The 19142-nt window shown below is 41.4% G+C and overlaps 1 protein-coding gene across 1 annotated transcript; it reads right to left on the bottom strand.

Annotated features, from left to right (window-relative positions):
- Window positions 1-1665: 1665 nt before the first annotated feature.
- socs4 (suppressor of cytokine signaling 4) lies at window positions 1666-9935 on the bottom strand. Its single transcript, XM_071365097.1, has 2 exons — window positions 9493-9935; window positions 1666-6802 (listed from the first exon to the last, which is right to left on the bottom strand). Exon 2 carries the CDS (start codon window positions 6770-6772, stop codon window positions 5579-5581), a length of 1194 nt encoding a protein of 397 aa, XP_071221198.1. The 5' UTR covers window positions 6773-6802; window positions 9493-9935; the 3' UTR covers window positions 1666-5578.
- Between the last annotated feature and the right edge of the window lie 9207 nt (window positions 9936-19142).

Genomic DNA, 19142 nt, shown 5'->3' with positions numbered 1-19142 from the left:
AAGGTGGTGAGGATCAATCTAAACGCCAAATGGTTGTCAACGCCAAACATCAAGGCGGTGACCCGTTCCTGTAGGTTCATGCTCTACAACATTCGCAGAGTACGACCCTGCCTCACGCAGGAAGCGGCGCAGGTCCTAATCCAGGCACTTGTCATCTCCCGTCTGGATTACTGCAACTCGCTGTTGGCTGGGCTCCCTGCCTGTGCCATTAAACCCCTACAACTCATCCAGAACGCCGCAGCCCGTCTGGTGTTCAACTTTCCCAAGTTCTCTCACGTCACCCCGCTCCTCCGCTCTCTCCACTGGCTTCCAGTTGAAGCTCGCATCCGCTACAAGACCATGGTGCTTGCCTACGGAGCTGTGAGGGGAACGGCACCTCCGTACCTTCAGGCTCTGATCAGGCCCTACACCCAAACAAGGGCACTGCGTTCATCCACCTCTGGCCTGCTCGCCTCCCTACCTCTGAGGAAGTACAGTTCCCGCTCAGCCCAGTCAAAACTGTTCGCTGCTCTGGCACCCCAATGGTGGAACAAACTCCCTCACGACGCCAGGTCAGCGGAGTCAATCACCACCTTCCGGAGACACCTGAAACCCCACCTCTTTAAGGAATACCTAGGATAGGATAAAGTAATCCTTCTAACCCCCCCCCCCCTTAAAAGAGTTAGATGCACTATTGTAAAGTGGTTGTTCCACTGGATATCATAAGGTGAATGCACCAATTTGTAAGTCGCTCTGGATAAGAGCGTCTGCTAAATGACTTAAATGTAAAATGTAAATGTAAAAATGGCAATAATTAAGAGTGTGTCAAATAAATGACTTGTAAATGAACAAATGACTTCAAAATCTGAATTAGTCTTGCATAGAGAGGAAGAAAGTGCCTTCTATTTCTTATCTCTCCCACTCTTTGGAAAGCAATAACATTCAAAGGTGCTCTTTGCAGAGAGCACTTTGAATTGTTTTCCCACATTTGAAAGGCAAATATTACCATACTATTAAGTTATTTTACAGAGCAGCGGTAAGGGCATGGTTAAGTGTAATGTGAACAGTGCTTTTCTACTAGAGCAAGGATGTTTGCTTTGTTGGTGCGATAACAGGTTCTGGATTAGAAAACAAAGATAGTCAGTCGAAAATAAGATATTATATATTTCTTGACCATCTGTTCTGCATGGAAAATAATGTCACAGAAAAGAGCTATGACAATGGAGCATTTATTGGTTGTATTTGGAAGTAGCCTATAGTATCCATGTAGAGAAATTGGAATGAATGTTATTAAAGGTTGTTTGGGTGGTTGAGAATTTGAGCATTTTGAGGAATATTAAGAAGACCATAATTCAATATATCAGAATAATGAGGTATCTGGCCTCTCTAGAAAGTGCTAACATGAAACAGTATCCATTTTACAGTGCCTTTCAGAAAGTATTCACACCCCTTGACTTTTTCCACATTTTTTTGTGTTACAGCCTGAATTTGAAATGGGTTATCTTGAGATTTTGTGCCACTGATCTACACACAATACCCCATAATGTCGAAGTGGAATTATGTTTTTTTTAAATAAAAAGCTCAAATGTCTTGAGTCAATAAGTATTCAACCCTTTTGTTATGGTAAGCTTAAATAAGTTTGGGAGTAAAAAGTCACATAAGTTGCATGGATTCTTTGTGCAATAATAGTGTTTAACATGATTTTTTAATGAGTACCTAATTATTATATATTCTTTTAAACCTTTGTTTAACTAGGCAAGTCAGTTAAGGACAAATTCTTATTTACAATGACAGCCTACCAAAAGGCAAAAGACCTTCTGCGGGGACGGGGGCTGGGATTAAAAATGTTAAATAAAATAATTACATATAAATATAGGACAAAACACACATCATGACAAGAGAGACAACACAACACTACATAAAGAGAGACCTAAGACAACAACATAGCAAGGCAGCAACACATGACAACACAGCATGGTAGCAACACAACATGACAACAACATGGTAGCAACACAACATGATAGCAGCACAAAACATGGTACAAACATTATTGGACATTATCTCTGTACCCTACACATGAAATTAGCTGTACAGTCCCTCAGTCGAGTAGCGAATTTCACACACAGATTCAACCACAAAGACCAGGGAGGTTTTCCAATGCCTCGCAAAGAAGGGCACCTATTGGTAAATGGATCTGCCACTTTTTTCTTTTCTTTTTTGCCTAAAATGACATACCCAAATCTAACTGCCCGTAGCTCAGGACCTGAAGCAAGGATATGCATATTCTTGATACCATTTGAAAGGAAACACTTTGAAGTTTGTGGAAATGTGAAATGAATGTAGGAGAATATAACACATTAGATATGGTAAAAGATAATACAAAGAAAAAACATGCTTTTTTTGGAGCATCATCTTTGAAATGCAAGAGAAAGGCCATAATGTAGTATTCCAGCCCGAGCACAATTTAGATTTTGGCCACTAGATAGCAGGAGTGTATGTGCAAAGTTTTAGACTGATCCAATGAACCATTGCATATATGTACAAAATATTGTATCAAGACTGCCCAAATGTGCCTTAATGGTTTATTAATACATTTTCAAGTTCATAATTGTGCACTCTCCTCAAACAATAGCATGATATTCTTTCACTGTAATTGCTACTGTAAATTGGACAGTGCAGTTAGATTAACAAGAATTTAAGATTTCTGCCCATTTCAGATATGTCTATGTCCTAGGAATTTTTCATGTTATGTACAACCTCATGGTAATCACATTAGCCTACGTTAGCTTAACCGTCCCATTGGGGGGGGCAGCGATCCTGTTTAAAAAGTAGACATTGAATATCCCTTTGAGCATGGTGAAGTTATTAATTACACATTGGATGGTGTATCAATACACCATCCAAAGATACAGGTGTCCTTTCTAACTCAGTTGCTGGAGAGAAAGTCAACCCCTCAGGGATTTCACCATGAGGCCAATGGTGACTTTAAAACAGTTACAGAGTTGAATGGCTGTGGTAGGAGATAACTGAGGATGGATCAACAACATTAAAGTTACTCCACAATACTAACATAAATGACAGCGTGAAAAGTAGGAAGCCTGTACAGAATAAAAATAAACATGCAAAACATGCATCCTGTTTACAATAAGGCACTAAAGTAAAACAGCAAAACATTCGGCAAAGAAATACACTTTTTGTCAAGAATACAAAGCATTACGTTTGGAGCAAATCTAACACAAAACATCACTGCATACCACTCTTCATATTTCAAGAATGGTGGTGGCTGCATCATGTTAAGGGCATGCTTGTCATCGGCAAGGACTAGCAGAGTTTTTTAGGATAAAAATACATTTAAGGGCCTCCCGAGTGGCGCAGTGGTCTAAGGCACTGCATCACAGTGCTAGCTGTGCCACTAGAGATTCTGGGTTTGAGTCCAGGCTCTGTCGCAGCCAGCCGCAACCAGGAGACACATGGGGCGGCGCACAATTGGCCCAGCGTCGTCCAGGTTAGGGGAGGGTTTGGCCTGCAGGGATGTCATTGTCCCATCGTGCACTAGCGACTCTTGTGGTGGCCCGGGCGCAGTGCACGCTGACACGGTCGCCAGGTATACAGAGTTTCCTCCGACCCATTGGTGCGGCTGGCTTCCGGGTTAAGTGGGCATTGTTGTCAAGAAGCAGTGCGGCTTGGTTGGGTTGTGTTTCGTAGGACGCACGGCTCTCGGCCTTCGCCTCTCCCGAGTCCGTGCAGGAGTTGAAGCGATGAGACAAGACTGTCACTACCAATTGGATACCACGAAATTGGGGGGAAAAAATGTAAATAAAAAAATTTATTGTTTTGTTTAGTGTTGTGTTGTGTAGTGGCTAGAATAAATCCTGGTTCAGTCTGCTTTCCAACAGACACTGGGAGACAAATTCAACTTTCAGCAGGACAATAACCTAAAACACAAGGCTATACACTGGAGTTGCTTCTGAGTAGCCTAATTACAGTTTTGACCTAAATTGGCTTGGAAATCTATGGCAAGACTTGAAAATGTCCATCTAGCAATGATCAACAACCTACTTGACAGAGCTTGACGAATGTTTTAAAGGTTAATTGGCAAATATTGTACAATCAAGGTGTTCAAAGCTCTTAGAGACTTACCCAGAAAGACACAGCTGTAATCGCTGCCAAAGGTGATTCTAACATATATTGGCTCAGAGGGTGAATACTTACCTAATCAAGATATAGTGTTTTATTGTCCATTAATATAAATATATATACACAACCGTTCAAAAGTTTGACGTCACTTAGAAATGTCCTTGTTTTCCATGAAAACATACATGAAATTAGTTGCATTTCTCAGAACAAGATTAGACTGACGAGTTTCAAAAGAAAGTTCTTTGTTTCTAGCCATTTTGAGCTTGTAATCGAACCCACAAATGCTGATGCTCCAGATATTCAACTAGTCTAAAGAAGGCCAGTTTTATTGCTTCTTTAATCAGAACAACAGTTTTCAGCTGTGCTAACATAATTGCAAAAGCGTTTTCTAATGATCTATTAGCCTTTTAAAATGATAAACTTGGATTAGCTAACACAATGTACCATTGGAACACAGGAGTGATGGTTGCTGATGATGGGCCTCTGTACGCCTATGTAGATATTCCATTATAAATCAGCTGTTTCCAGCTACAATAGTCATTTACAACATTAAGTGTCTACACTGTATTTCTGATCAATTTGATGTTATTTTAATGGACAAAAAAAATGGCTTTTCTTTCAAAAACAAGGACATTTCTAAGTGACCCCAAACTTTTGAACGGTAATATATATAATTTCTCTTCCACTTTGACATTACAGATTATTTCAGGTAGATCATTGACAAATAAATTAGAATTAAATCCATTTTAATCCCACTTTGTAACACAACAAAATGCAGAAAAAGTCAAGGGGTATGAATACTTTCTGAAGGCACTGTATGTACTTTTCTGGGACTGAAAAAAAAACATTAAATGTTGTGGCAACCAAGACAAACCCACTTGTAATGCATCTGTAAACATACCATTAGTGTGAATAGTGCATTTATATTGCCATCTTGTGGCCTCAGATAAGACTGCAGCCCTCTGCATCCTCTAGTTAAGAGAATGAAAATCCCCAAAAGTTCTGTATAAAAACAAGGACTATGTGTTGGAGGGCCATGTAACCACTTTTAAACTGTCCTCACATATTGCATTAAATGTGTAATTGTACATACTAAAAGTGTTTCTGAGTGTTATCGCTCATTTAGTTACTGTAAGAAGGCAATAGGGGAGGCAATGATTATTGTATTGAGACGTTACATTTGTCCAGATGAGATCGCTTTTAAACAAGATGCGCACTTCCTCATAGCTTCTGTAATAATGCAATCATTCACTGTGACATTCATTCAAATCATCTCACTCTCCCCCACCCATTCAAGTCTCTTGTGTGTCCGATTAAACTTTTCCACAAGGAAATAAAAAAGTCTACAAAGCACCCATTGCAGTCAGGATCTTCACAAGTCTCTGAAAACTGATAAATCATTGTCAATATGGAAGAGTAGTAACCCTTGGGACAATAATGATAGTCAGCAATTATAATTGTTCTATACTGCACAAGCCCCATTGCACTTGTAGTGGTACTGTCTAAGATAGTACCTGAGCTGATAGGGCAGTGGAAGGATCTCAATGCCCTGGTACGTAGTGCAGCTACAGATCACGGCGCGGCACAGGTGCTGCAGGGTGAAGGGGAAAGTCCGGGGCAGGGGGAGAGCAAGGAGGGGCTCGAAGAAAAGGCATGTGGCCGGGTCGCTGTAGTGCCGGAGCAGGCCCGTGACACTTGGGTCCCGGTACATGCACGGGTCGCGTCCGTCGAAGCTGAAGCGCTTGCCGTTCTGCTCAATGCGTGCATGGAGGGAGCGGCTGTAGCGGCGGAAGCTGACTGAGAAGAGGAATTCGTCCTGGGCCGAGTCGCGCAGGAGGAAGGTGCCCTCTGGCTGGCCCTCCAGGAGCTCCTCGGCTTCGAAGCGGTCAAGCACGCCCCAGTAACACGGGCTGTTGTTGATCTGGAGGAGGTCCGGGACAAGGATGTAGTCGGTATGGCTGTCACCATGGGCTGCTCCACCTTGTGGACAGGACGGCTCCCAGTCCTCAAGGCTCAGGGGCCTACTTGAGCAGATGCCCTCGCAGGAAAGAGGCGTCGAAGGCGGAGACGAGGACGTGGAAGGGAATTGTTCTTTGCTGGCAGCCTGGGAAGCCTGAGCAGCTTGGGCACTCTCTAGGCCCACAATGGTGCTGGGGTGGATGGCGTGCTTCTTGATGAGGTGCCAGCAGTGGGCCAGCTCCGACTTGGGTGAGAAGGGACACTTGTCTTGCATGAGCTCCGAGACGTGGATCTTGCGCTTGGACCAGAGGAGCACGGAGAAAGCCCCCCTGGAGGCCCCTGTTGGGTGGCCGTGGTGGTGACGGTGGCTGTTGCGGATAGGGAAACACTGACCCACCGCATCCTGGAACTTCTGCCGGAGGGAGCGTCGAGAAAGGGCTTTTCGACAGGGGACGTCCGTGTCGATTTCCCCCAAGACGGTGCAGCTACACTTCCTCTCTCGCCGTTGCCATGGACACGAGGTGGAACGCAACCCCTGCTCATCCATCGGCCCCTCCCCCTCCGGACCCCAAAGGCCGGGGTTGTTCCGGGAACTCCGGGAGCGTTTCTTGCTGCTCCACACGTAGCTGTCTGCACTCCAGCTGCGGATGCCACATTTGGGACGGGTGTCTGAACTCCAGGATTTCTTCTCAGACATGGTCCTCCCTCCTCTTCATACAGCTCTGTGCTACATCAATGGACAGAGATAAACAAGTAAATATTTGGATTAAGTAACGATCACAGATAAATCAATGGGATTGTTATCAACAAAAGCTTTGAAATAAAATTTCAAATAGTACGAGTAGATGGCATATCATGTTAGTTTAGAGAGGCAAAGCTCAGATTCCACACAGGTAGGCTAATACTAATAGGCTAATACTAGGCTCCCACTGGGCACAGATGTAATTTAATCATCTAGTTTTGATTTAATTTTGATTGAGTTGTCAACAAACGTGAATTCAACACGAAATCAACTAAATATGTCACCTTTTCATTGGATTTAGGTTAAAAGTTGGGTTAAAAGAAGACTAAATTCCCTTATGTTGATGACTTTTTGAAAATCCAATCAGTTTTCCATGTTGATTCAACATCATCACATATAACTTTTTTGTTTAAATGACATGGAAACAAAGTTGATTCAACCAGTTTTTGCCCAGTGGGCTAATACTGTAATGGTGTATTTCCATTGAGAACTTAGCCCAGTGTTTTACCCAAAAAGCTCAGACTTTTCTGTTTCCATCTACACAGGTCCAGAACCTGTGTCTCACTGGGCGATGGCTCCGGATGACCTGCTCTAACTTGGGACCAAGCCCAGGCCACTGGTACTTTTCAGCTTTCATTTACATAGCAATGGCTAACTGTGAACATGGGTTAACAACTTCCATTGTTAGCACCTTCTCACAAAGAACTGTCCTAATGATGCAGAGGTTGTTAAAACCTTGTATCGGACCCTTTTTTTCAATTTTCGCCTAAAATGACATACCCAAATCTCACTGCCTGTAGCTCATGACCTGAAGCAAGGATATGCATATTCAAGATACCATTTGAAAGGAAACACTTTCAAGTTTGTGGAAATGTGAAATTAATGTAGGAGAATATAACACATTAGATCTGGTGAAAGATAATACAAAGAAAAAAACATGCTTTTTCAAAGAAATCTAAAAGTCATAATCTTTGAAATACAAGAGCAAGGCCATTATATCACTTCGGAGTCTAAGCGCAATTTAGATTTTGGCCACTAGATGACAGCTGTGTATGTGCAAAGTTTTAGACTGATCCAATGAACCATTGCATTACTGTTCAAAATGTTGGTACATTTTCAAGTACATAACTATAGAGAACATACACAATATATATGGTAATAAAACATTTAAGTTTACACACTCCCAGGAATGTCATAAATGATGGAAAATGTGCTTCCCTACAGAAAAGACACTAACCTTTACACATCTAGATGGGGGGGGGGGGGGGGGGCAGACACGCAGGTAGAACCCAGAACTCAGTTACAACATTTGAATATAAAGAAAGATTTTTATCAAACAAAACTATGCTACATTTTATCTATGGGACCCCCAGGATGACAAATCAGAGCAAGATTACTGAATGTAGTAAGTACATTATTTACCATCAGAGGTGAATGTATCAAACCAGTTGGCATGATAACTGGGGTGGCTGGTAGCCTAGTGGTTAGTGTTGGGCTAGTAACCAAAAGGTTGCTAGATCGAATCCCCAAGGTAAAAAAATCTGTCGTTCTGCCCCTGAACAAGGCAGTTAACCCACTGTTCCTAGGCATCATTGTAAATAAGAATTTGTTCTTAACTGACTTGCCTAGTTAAATAAAAATATACGTTTTTTGTTGTTGTGCACTCTCCTCAAACAATAGCATGGTATTTTTTCACTGTAATACTGTAAATTGGAAAGTGCAGTTAGATTAACAAGAATTTAAGCTTTCTGCCCATATAAGACATGTCTATGTCCAGGGAAACATTCTTGTTACTTACAACATCACGCTAATCACTTTGCGCACGTTAGCTCAACCATCCCGTAGAGGTTAAATCTGCTCTTCACAAGTCCTATGTCATCCCTATCTATATGAAAATACAGTTCCCAAAAAACAACACTAAAGCGTTCATTACCATAATCACTGGTGAGTCATGACAAACTGGTGCTGTAGCCTAATGGAGAAACCCGTTAGTGAATGGTGTTTTTATCGACTTCCTTTATAGTAGGCTGACCTCTGACAAGGAGAGTTCCAGTAAAAAGCCCATATCACTGGTTTATGACAAATGACAACAGAAATAAATGAATTATCTTTATAAACTACTTATACACATTATTATATAATTTATTAACCACTTAATTATATAAAGCCTGCTGTACAGGTCCTATTTATAATGTACAAATGTGTTTTAATGTTAGAAATATATGCGCAAATTGTATAATAATTTACCAACAGCCATCTTTAATCCTGGTTTATAAACAGTTTATAAGAAGAGCAGACCCTCAAATAAACCTACTATTGGTATTGTTATAGACTGCTTGCCTTCTCACTAAAACATGTCCAGGCATGTAGGAGGACTGGACAAAGTCAGTGTAATTTCAGAGGCAAGACAATTCATGACGTTTGAGAGTGCCCCACAGAATGATATCCAACCAATTATATAAAAGTACACTTACTATACAGTTCTACAATGTTTAAATATGCATCCGTACATACCAAAGTATTTTTTTCTGAAAAGAGATATAGACACAAAACAGTAGCCTAATTAAAACCTAATTTAATATATTTTTAAAGAACATTCAATAGCGAGTAGCCCCCCCCCCCTAATCTTCTAAATTATTTAACTGTTGATTACGTTTGTCTAGAGACTGTCTTACCTTTCAAAATCGTTTTAGAGAGTCAACATAAATGTTTCCAAATTATATTATAATCTCTCCATTTGAGACGAGGAACGAGCGTTCGGTCCTCTGTCCAGAACCCATCTCCAGTGTGTAGACTAGTTCCGCGCTCTTTATAGACAAATCCTCTTGGGATTTGATCGTTTCCTCATTTGTTGGGGATGGATGTGTGAGTGAGAATGCTGCATCCTTTCCTCAGTAGCCTCGCAGGCATGTAATGGCTACAGCGCAAAGCGCAAGGTCTCACAACCAAAAGACTAGGCCTATTGTTTTATTAAAACTATAATGATAGACCTACAGTATATTTCATACCGGACACCTCTGATTATATATTTTTGGGATATAATTTTGCCTAGAATTTTATTCATCTAGCCTATTTATTTCAGCAAACAGAGCCTGTGTGCACAGTGGCGACCCGTCATTCAGGGCAGGTAGGGCAGAGCAAAAAAATAATATATATATATATATAAATAAATAAAATTGCATGTTATTTTGGCATTAATACGGGTCAGTTTTCAAAAAATGTAAAAAAAAATATATATATATAATTGAGTTAATAAAACCACATACAACCATGGTCTCTTTTTTGTTTTCTTGAGTAACGGAGCTCCAAAATGCAGGTGTTTCAGCCAGTGCTTTCTGTGGTGGTAGGGCAGGCCAGCAGAAAATAGCAGCATTGCTCTGTGATTGGCTCAGTATTCTGTCACTCATGGGGACATTGCGCAATCGCCTAGCTTCTGTCCTTAAGTAAGGCTAGACATCCAAGAAGGCTCAAGGTCATTGGCCACAGAAATGAAGTCAAATCACGTTATATGTACAGTAGCTCTGATTGGACTGAACATGTCCACGTCTTACTTTCACAATCTTAGCTAGCAATCATCATCGTGAATCAAGTCTACTGGCAAATCCTTTTTAATCTTTGTCAACAAAGAGAAAATATAAATAAAACGTATCGGTGCTCATCGGTCATTGGACATAAACATCACACAATAAGTTGGAAATCGCAAATTCAACAATGAGTTGTTTGGAAGGAATCGGTGACTGTGGCTAACTGCAAGCATTGCAACTGGGAAGTCAGACTGGGAAAATACGTTTTGAATGGTCATCCAACTCGGAATTGTAAATATTTTTCTTTGATGACAAAATTTGCCAACGAAGGACCGCCGCACACAACAAGGTCCAAAAGTCAAAAAATGTCTTATATGCTGCTAAATAAATGATGTAATATGCCAGGGAGATATGGTCAGCCATATCAGCTATGTTTTTAAAAAAGGCAGTAAACGAGGCTGAATGAACTGTTTCGCTGCCAGACATGGCTCCGCTGATAGCCAGGTGTAGCGGTGGTAAGGATTCACTCCATGGTGCTGGAATGAAAGCTCTGCTGTTGGGATAGCTTTATGTAGGCTCTAAATGTTTGTGGGCACCGCTTGTTGCCGTTATAGTGCAATTCATGTTTTGTTTAGGGCCTCCCGAGTGGCGCAGTGGTCTAAGGCACTGCATCGCAGTGCTAGCTGTGCCACTAGAGATTCTGGGTTCGTGACCGCGAGACCCATGGGGCGGAGCACAAGTGGCCCAGTGTCGTTCGGGTTAGGGAAGGGTTTGGCCAGGGATGACCTTGTCCCATTGCGCACTAGCGACTCCTGTAGTGGGCCGGGCGCAGTGCATGCTGACACGGTAGCCAGGTGTACGGTAAAGTGAGCATTGTGTCAAGACGCAGTGCGGCTTGGTTGGGTTGTGTTTCGGAGGACGCACATCACTCGACCTTCGCCTCTCCCGAGTCCGTACTGGAGTTGCAGCGATGAGACAAGACTGTAACTACCAATTGGATTCCACAAAATTGGGGAGAAAAAAATACAATTAATGTTTAGTGTTGTGTACTGGCTTTGCTGGGATGCATCTAAAAAACATTTGGGGGGGGGGTTGCCCCACCAATATTTACGTGCTAAAACATAAATACATTTGCTCAATGAGCACTTATTGCCTCTCAAATACATTGTTACATTGTTGTTGGTTCTCAAGCTAGCGAATTCTAGCCATATCAGCATTGACATGAAATCAGTCAAAACACCTCCAAACAAGACATGGTATCAAAAACAAGATGAAACGAGCTGAAACGAGTCATTTAGCCTACGATTCCCCACATAGCAGTTTCTTGTCATTATTTCTTGCTAGCAATCTGGTCATCCAGAATCACAACAACACGCTGACTTCTGCCCCATGGAAGCGCGCACATCGTTTTCGTGACATTGTCAGCTCCCCATCTATTATGCCATTTAATATATTTAAAGGTGCAATCTGGGATCTGGGAATCTGTTCAATGGTCATGATGACACCCATTGAAACTTGAAGAATATAACTTATAAATGCCTCATGAGCTTATCACAACTGTCTCTTATCCTATTATAACCCAAAATATAAGGCTTACTTAACCTACTCCATTGTTTATAGGCCCATTTGTGTGGTCATCAGTAAAAACAATGTAAGTATTATTGTCTTTACATTGACTGTCATCCCTTGTGTCCATATAGACTAGCTGTGTCTATGAATGTGATATTGGTTTAATTTATCCATCCCCGCCTCTGCTTTATTGCAATAATTGTACCTTTAAAGAAATAACTGTAGCCTATATTATTATTGTTCTGAATGCCACCTGATGGTAGGCCTCCCCACACATTAACAACCTCCTAAATATAATTAGGTGACAATAATAGCCTCTGTCTGTTAATCCATTCAACCTTGTTAGAGAGGAAATGGCCTGGCTTTTAGATCGCATCGAGCACATGATTTATTGATTGGATAATCAATATGAGTCTTCCGACAGGTTTGTCTGCTTCCAGGGTCTCTTCAAGTTGCTCCAAGTAAAAACACAGGTTATTTTGACTGTGATTCTACACATACATGGGTTCAAATACTATTTGAAAACATTATAAATACTTTGATTGAATTTACCTCTTGCAATGGAACCAATAGAAAAGTCCCAAAACTGTCCATCTGGCACTGCAGGAAGGCTATGTATTCCATATGCCATTCCCAGTTTCCCCAATGATTGTCTCTAGAAAACCTGTGGTATCAGATATCAAAAGAAGCATTTGAAGGCTGGATTTAAAGGGACTAATCACTTTTAGGCAAGTCAGTTAAGAACAAATTCTTATTTACGATGACAGCCTACCGGGGAACAGTGGGTTAACTGCCTTGTTCAGGGGCAGAACAACAGATTTTTACCTTGTCAGCTCGGAGATTCGATCTAGCAACGTTTCGGTTACTGGCCCAACGCTCTAACCACTAGGCTACCTGCCACCCAATAACTAAGGGTGCGTTTGTAAATTCATTCTGGAGTGTCAGAGAGAGCTCAGCTCTCGTAAATTCAGAGCGTTGTGAGATTGTCGTTGTAAATTCTGAGCATTTCGCTCTCGAAGTGTTCAGAGCGCACACTGGACGCTCTGGCCAAGGACTTGGGTTGATCCGAGCGTCCTGAGCGTTCTGACCTCACAACGGCAGTCAACCATTTGATTGGCAGGTAGCCTAGTGGTTAGAGTGTTGAGCCAGTAACCAAAAGGTTGCTAAATCAAATCCCTGAGCTGACAAAATTAAAAATTGTTGTTCTGCCTCTGAACAAGGCAATTAACCCACTGTTCCTAGGCTGTCATTGTAAATATGAATTTGTTCCTAGTTAAATGATAAAAGCTACTTCTAGACATAAATGATAGGACACCTCTGACCATTTTGCTGGTTAGGCTGTTTATGTTATCCAGAGCGCTGGTGACTAACTGTGCTGCTGGCAACAATTTAAATACACTTCTTTGCCAATGTTTACTGACACCTGCCATATTCAACGGGTGTTGAGCGTTCATAAATTCATCAGTTATTCTGTGCTCTGAAATTGGAATAGATCGCCAGAGTGAATTTACGAATGCACCCTAAGTGCCCCTCCTTTGTTGTCATTAATGAGCTGATGTCATGTCCATGTTTAACAGGTCTTGCCTATTAAGCAGACGATGACATCTTGACTGTATGTATTATTCATTTAAGTGAAACCATTACATTTATCCAAAATACTCAATATTCCAATGAGACCTAATTGGATTTAGCGTGTGTGTGTCCGTGTGTGTGAGAGAGATAAAGAAAATCAGTCAGTCTATAAAACTTCAGGTAATTTAGCGACACTACTACTCCTATGAAACAGCAATTTAATATTTGATGAGTGTCACCATAAAGTCCAAATAGTGTAATAAATCTCTTCATGTAGTACAAAATGTTCAATTAATTAGGCACTGGGGCATAGGCTTTATCGACCACCAACAGAGCAAATGAGTAATCGAACCAGTTAGTAGTTGGTTCCTGAGTCAAATGATTTGTGTGATGATTAATGAATTACTAGGATGACTCCTCTCCTTCCCTCTTGTGTCCCCCTTATATGGCCAGAACACACTCGTCCCTTTTGTCCCATTTCAGGAAGTCTATTGAATATGATTCTATTCCCCGGTAGTCTTTTCACAGCAGTTGGTTCAATCAATAGAATGTCTGGCTTTTGTCAAGTTAAAGGTAGGCCTTCATGGCATTCTAGCATTCAATAGCATTCACAGCGACACCAGAGACTTGCACACTCTTTACCGCACTCAAACACAAATTACCGCACTCTTACAACCTTTACCACACTCATACAACCTTAAAGAGAATTCCGCCACTTTTCAACCTCCTATTCGTTAACTCCAGCACCAAACCAGTGTTTAGGTATGTGAAAACAGCGTGTATGTGGTTAAAAAGATAAGGTCCTAAAAAAGGCTTCTCTGTGACATCACAGGGTAAGATAAAAAATTAGAAAAACAGTGATTTTCAAATCCTGTAATGAGTTTCTAGTTGCTCCCCATGTCACTGCAAATCTAATAGTTTTTGAAAATCACTGTTTTTAAAATGTTTTAACTTTTGATGTCATCTGATATAACCTTTTAACTTTATATTGTTTTCACATACAGTATGGTAGACATTGGTATTATGATGAAGATAATGAAAATGAGGTTAAAATGTTTTTATTATAAAAAAAATGTTTTACATCTAAATATTGCCCCCCAGTGTTGATCAAAGCTCAGAACGCTTAGGCTATATTCTTGATCGGACAGTTCTAATCGTACCTGCCTCTTTGCGAACGAGTGGAATCATAAACATTCTCCCGGATTTGCCTTTTTAGCAGCACATTTACAACTCTCTCAAACGGCTAACTCTGCTCTCTCGCGGCACAGGCCGAGGGCCTGAGACGTGAAATGAACTACCCCAGCTCGCAGTCGGCTCACGTAGGCAACAAGAGACGATGCTGACAAGCTGCAATGCATGCAGGAGAAAGAAGAGGAGACAGCAAAAGAGAGGTTAGGACAGTGGCTCCCAAACTTGGGGTTGGGGCCCTATGTGGGGTCCACAAAGAAAATCTGTTCTCATCTAATCAGACAAGTTAGGAACTTTAAAAAATAAGATATGTTTCAATATGAACATCTCAACATGCCCCATCTTCCTTATAGGCCTACATTAAAATGCAACCAAAATGCAAACAATACAGTTCATTTTGTTGCTGATGTGAATCATTTGTATAACATTACAATTAGATACTGAGTGTACAAAATATTTTCTAATATTGAGTTGCAACCCCCCTAAAAAAAAATCACATATGCAATCCATGTCTCAATTGTCTCAAGGCTGAAAAACCTTCTTTAACCTGTCTCCTCCCCTTCATCTAGACTGATTGAAGTTGATTTAACAAGTGACATCAATAAGGGATCATAGCGTTCATCTGGATTTACCCAGATGTCTATGTCATGGAAAGAGCAGGTGTTCATAATGTGTTATACACTCAGTGTATAGTTAATAGGCTATGTGTTTGTAGCTCGAACTGAGGTGAATGAACCTCAGTTTGCTTGTTTTTGCTGTTCGCCAAATAATGGGGGGGGGGGGCTTCTGGACTTCACTAAAACTCAAGCCCTGGTTAAGGCCCTGCCCCCACTGACGGAAAGGCTTTTAGTCGCCTGTATTGACTTCCATCAATAGAAACCGGTCAATAGTGTGTGTGGGGGGTACGGCGCTACCGGTGTTGCATGCGTGAACCACACACTACTTGAAATGTACCATTTCACTTCATCCTCACTCACTCACTCACTCACTCACTCACTCACTCACTCACTCACACACACACACACACACACACACACACACACACACACACACACACACACACACACACACACACACACACACACACACACACACATGCATGCGCGTGCACACAAGCCCTGTCAAGGTGAAAGTTGGTAGAGAACACAACACAAAGGGAGTATCAGGTAGAGCGGGAAGACCCTGTGAAATAAACAGGAAGCATAGAACATAATAGAACGAGATAAAATGACCTTATGTCACCGTTAAGGAATTCGAGAATGTCTCTCTCTCTGTTCTTAATACACTGTCTGTGTCACAATTCTTCGGCAGTCTCAATAGGTCTGCCATGTCTCATGAAAATAATATAAAAACATGAAAAATGCTGAGTTAAGGATTCAATCTGTTACCCTGAAGTGTTACGGATTCCGCAATAGAAATGTGAAGGTAATTTCAGATTGAGCCGACATATTCAGTGTTTACCGTTAATGCAGTCTCCGCTAAAGTGGGAACATTACCTTTAAATTTCAGTCACGCTGTAAAGCTGAACATTCGCAATGCGGATTGAATAGAGACCTGAAAGTAATTTTATCAAAATGTTTGGCTTGATTCTAGTACACGGACCGGAGACCATGAGGACATTAACTACAATTGAAGTCAGAAGTTTACATACACTTAGCTTGGAGTCATTAAAACTCGTTTTTCAACCACTCCACAAACTTCTTGTTAACAAACTATAGTTTTGGCAAGTCGGTTAGGACATCTACTTTGTGCATGACACAAGTAATTTTTCCAACAATTGTTTACAGACAGATTATTTCACTTATAATTCACTGTATCACAATTCCAGTGGGTCAGAAGTTTACAAACACTAAGTTGACTGTGCCTTTAAAAAGCTTGGAAAATTCCAGAAAATGATGTAATGACTTTAGAAGCTTCTGATAGGCTAATTGACATCATTTAAGTCAATAGGAGGTGTACCTGTGGATGTATTTCAAGGCCTACCTTCAAACTCAGTGCCTCTTTGCTTGACATCATGGGAAAATCAAAAGAAATCAGCCAAGACCTCAGAAAATAAATTGTCGACCTCCACAAGTCTGGCTCATACTTGGGAGCAATTTCCAAACGCCTGAAGGTACCACGTTCATCTGTACAAACAATAGTATGCAAGTATAAACACCATGGGACCATGCAGCCGTCATACTGCTCAGGAAGGAGACGCGTTCTGTCTCCTAGAGATGATCGTATTTTGTTGCGAAAAGTGCAAATCAATCCCAGAACAACAGCAAAGCACCCTGTGAAGATGCTGGAGGAAACAGGTACAAAAGTATCTATATCTGTCATGACTTCCGCCAAAGTCAGTTCCTCTCCTTGTTCGGGCGGCGTTCGGCGTTCGGCGGTCGACGTCACCGGTCTTCTAGCCATCGCCGATCCACCTTTCATTTTCCATTTGTTTTGTCTTGTTTTCCCACACACCTGGTTTACATTCCCTCATTACTTGTCGTATATATAACCCTTTGTTCCCCCCATGTCTGTGTGTGAAATTCATTATTGTCAGGTTGGTACGCTTCCGGCTGGTGTACGCCGGGTTTTGTTTGGTACCCGTGCTTTGTGGCAGCCGGTACTTTGTACTTGGTTGTGTGTACCTTGTGCCGCCTCACTTGTTCTTTGGGCATTTGTTTTTTTGTGACACGGTTGCGTCCTGTTTTAATAATTGCCTGAGTAAAGTGCTTTGTCCACTTATCTCTGCGCCTGACTTCCATGCACCAGCTACACCCATCCTCTGACAATAATGAGTCCAATATCGACATAACCTGAAAGGCCGCTCAGCAAGGAAGAAGCCACATCTCCAAAACCGCCATAAAAAAAACAGACTACGGTTTCCAACTGCACATGAGGACAAAGATCATACTTTTTGGAAAAATGTCCTCTGGTCTGATAAAACAAAAATAGAACTGTTTGGCGATAATGGCCATCATTATGTTAGGAGGAAAAAGGGGGAGGCTTGCAAGCCGAAGAACACCATCCCAACCGTGAAGCACGGGGGTGGCAGCATCATGTTGTGGGGGTGCTTTGCTGCAGGTGGGACTGGTGCACTTCATAAAATAGATGGCATTATGAGGAAGGAAAATTATGTGGATATATTGAAGCAACATCTCAAGACATCAGTCAGGAAGGTAAAGCTTGGTCGCAAAATGGGTCTTCCAAATGAATAATGACCCCAAGCATACTTTGTGGCAAAATGGCTTAACGACAACAAAGTCAAGGTATTGGAGTGGCCATCACAAAGCTCTGACCTCAATCCTATAGAAAATTTGTGGGCAGAACTGAAAAAGCGTGTGAGCGCAAGGAAGCCTACAAACCTGACTCAGTTATACCAGCTCTGTCAGGAGGAATGGGCCAACATTCACCCAACTTATTGTGGGAAGCTTGTGGAAGGCTACCCAAAATGTTTGACCCAAGTTAAACAATTTAAAGGCAAATGCTACCAAATACTAATTGAGTGTATGTAAACTTCTGACCCACTGAGAATGTGATGAAAGAAATGAAAGCTGAAATAAATCATTCTCTCCACATTTCATTCTTAAAATAAAGTGGTGATCCTAACTGACCTAAGACAGGGCATTTTTACTACGATTAAATGTCAGGAATTGTGAAAAACTGAGTTTAAATGTATTTGGCTATGGTGTATGTAAACTTCCAACTTCAACTGTATATTTAATTTACAGCATTAAAGGGGCAATCTGTGATTGGTACATCCATTTTTGGACTTTTGAATCAATGATACATAGCGATTGATTCTTGAAGAATATAACTTATAAATGACTCATGAATTTAGCTCAACCGTTTTGTTGTTTGAATCCCAGATTGTCCCCAAAAAGGTGCTTGATATACCTAAACATTTGTGCAAAGTGCACCATTTCCTGGATACATAAAACAATAACAAAACTGAATAGTTAAATTATGTATCCACTTTTCACAACCTATTGAGTGCAAGTCAACATATGTGTTATTGCAATTTGCCAGGCTTGTATAGCACAGCCTGTATCTACTCACCAGGGTACAATAGCTTCGCCCAGGATGTGTGTGGAAAGTGGAAACCCAGTATGCCCATTAATATGCCCATTAAGCAGGCACAGTTTATCATGGCAGCACAGCACAGGGACCGGACCAGGGGCGGAGGGGCTCATATATGCCCCATATTACAGTGGCTTCGATCTGAGTCTGATGAACAGCACAAATAACAATGGCCTCTATAAATAATTGATGCGCCTGTGTAGATGAATCGGGGGGGGGGGACGACAATATAAGGGGTTTATACAAGTCTTACAATTCATTTTAACCAGTAGGCTTTAAGTAAAGTGTCGCAGAATCAGGGATCTGTCTATTTTAACCAGAGTATGTAACGTCCATTCCGAATTCACATACACTACTATTATCAATACTACTCTGTGTGGGAGATGTTATCACTGAGCATTCGGTAATGGGCAGAA

The sequence above is a fragment of the Salvelinus alpinus genome, chromosome 25 (genome assembly GCF_045679555.1).
Source record: "Salvelinus alpinus chromosome 25, SLU_Salpinus.1, whole genome shotgun sequence".
Taxonomy (NCBI): Eukaryota; Metazoa; Chordata; class Actinopteri; order Salmoniformes; family Salmonidae; genus Salvelinus; species Salvelinus alpinus.
Note: the sequence above shows the minus strand (reverse complement) of the source record. Positions and strands in the feature narration are given on the sequence as shown.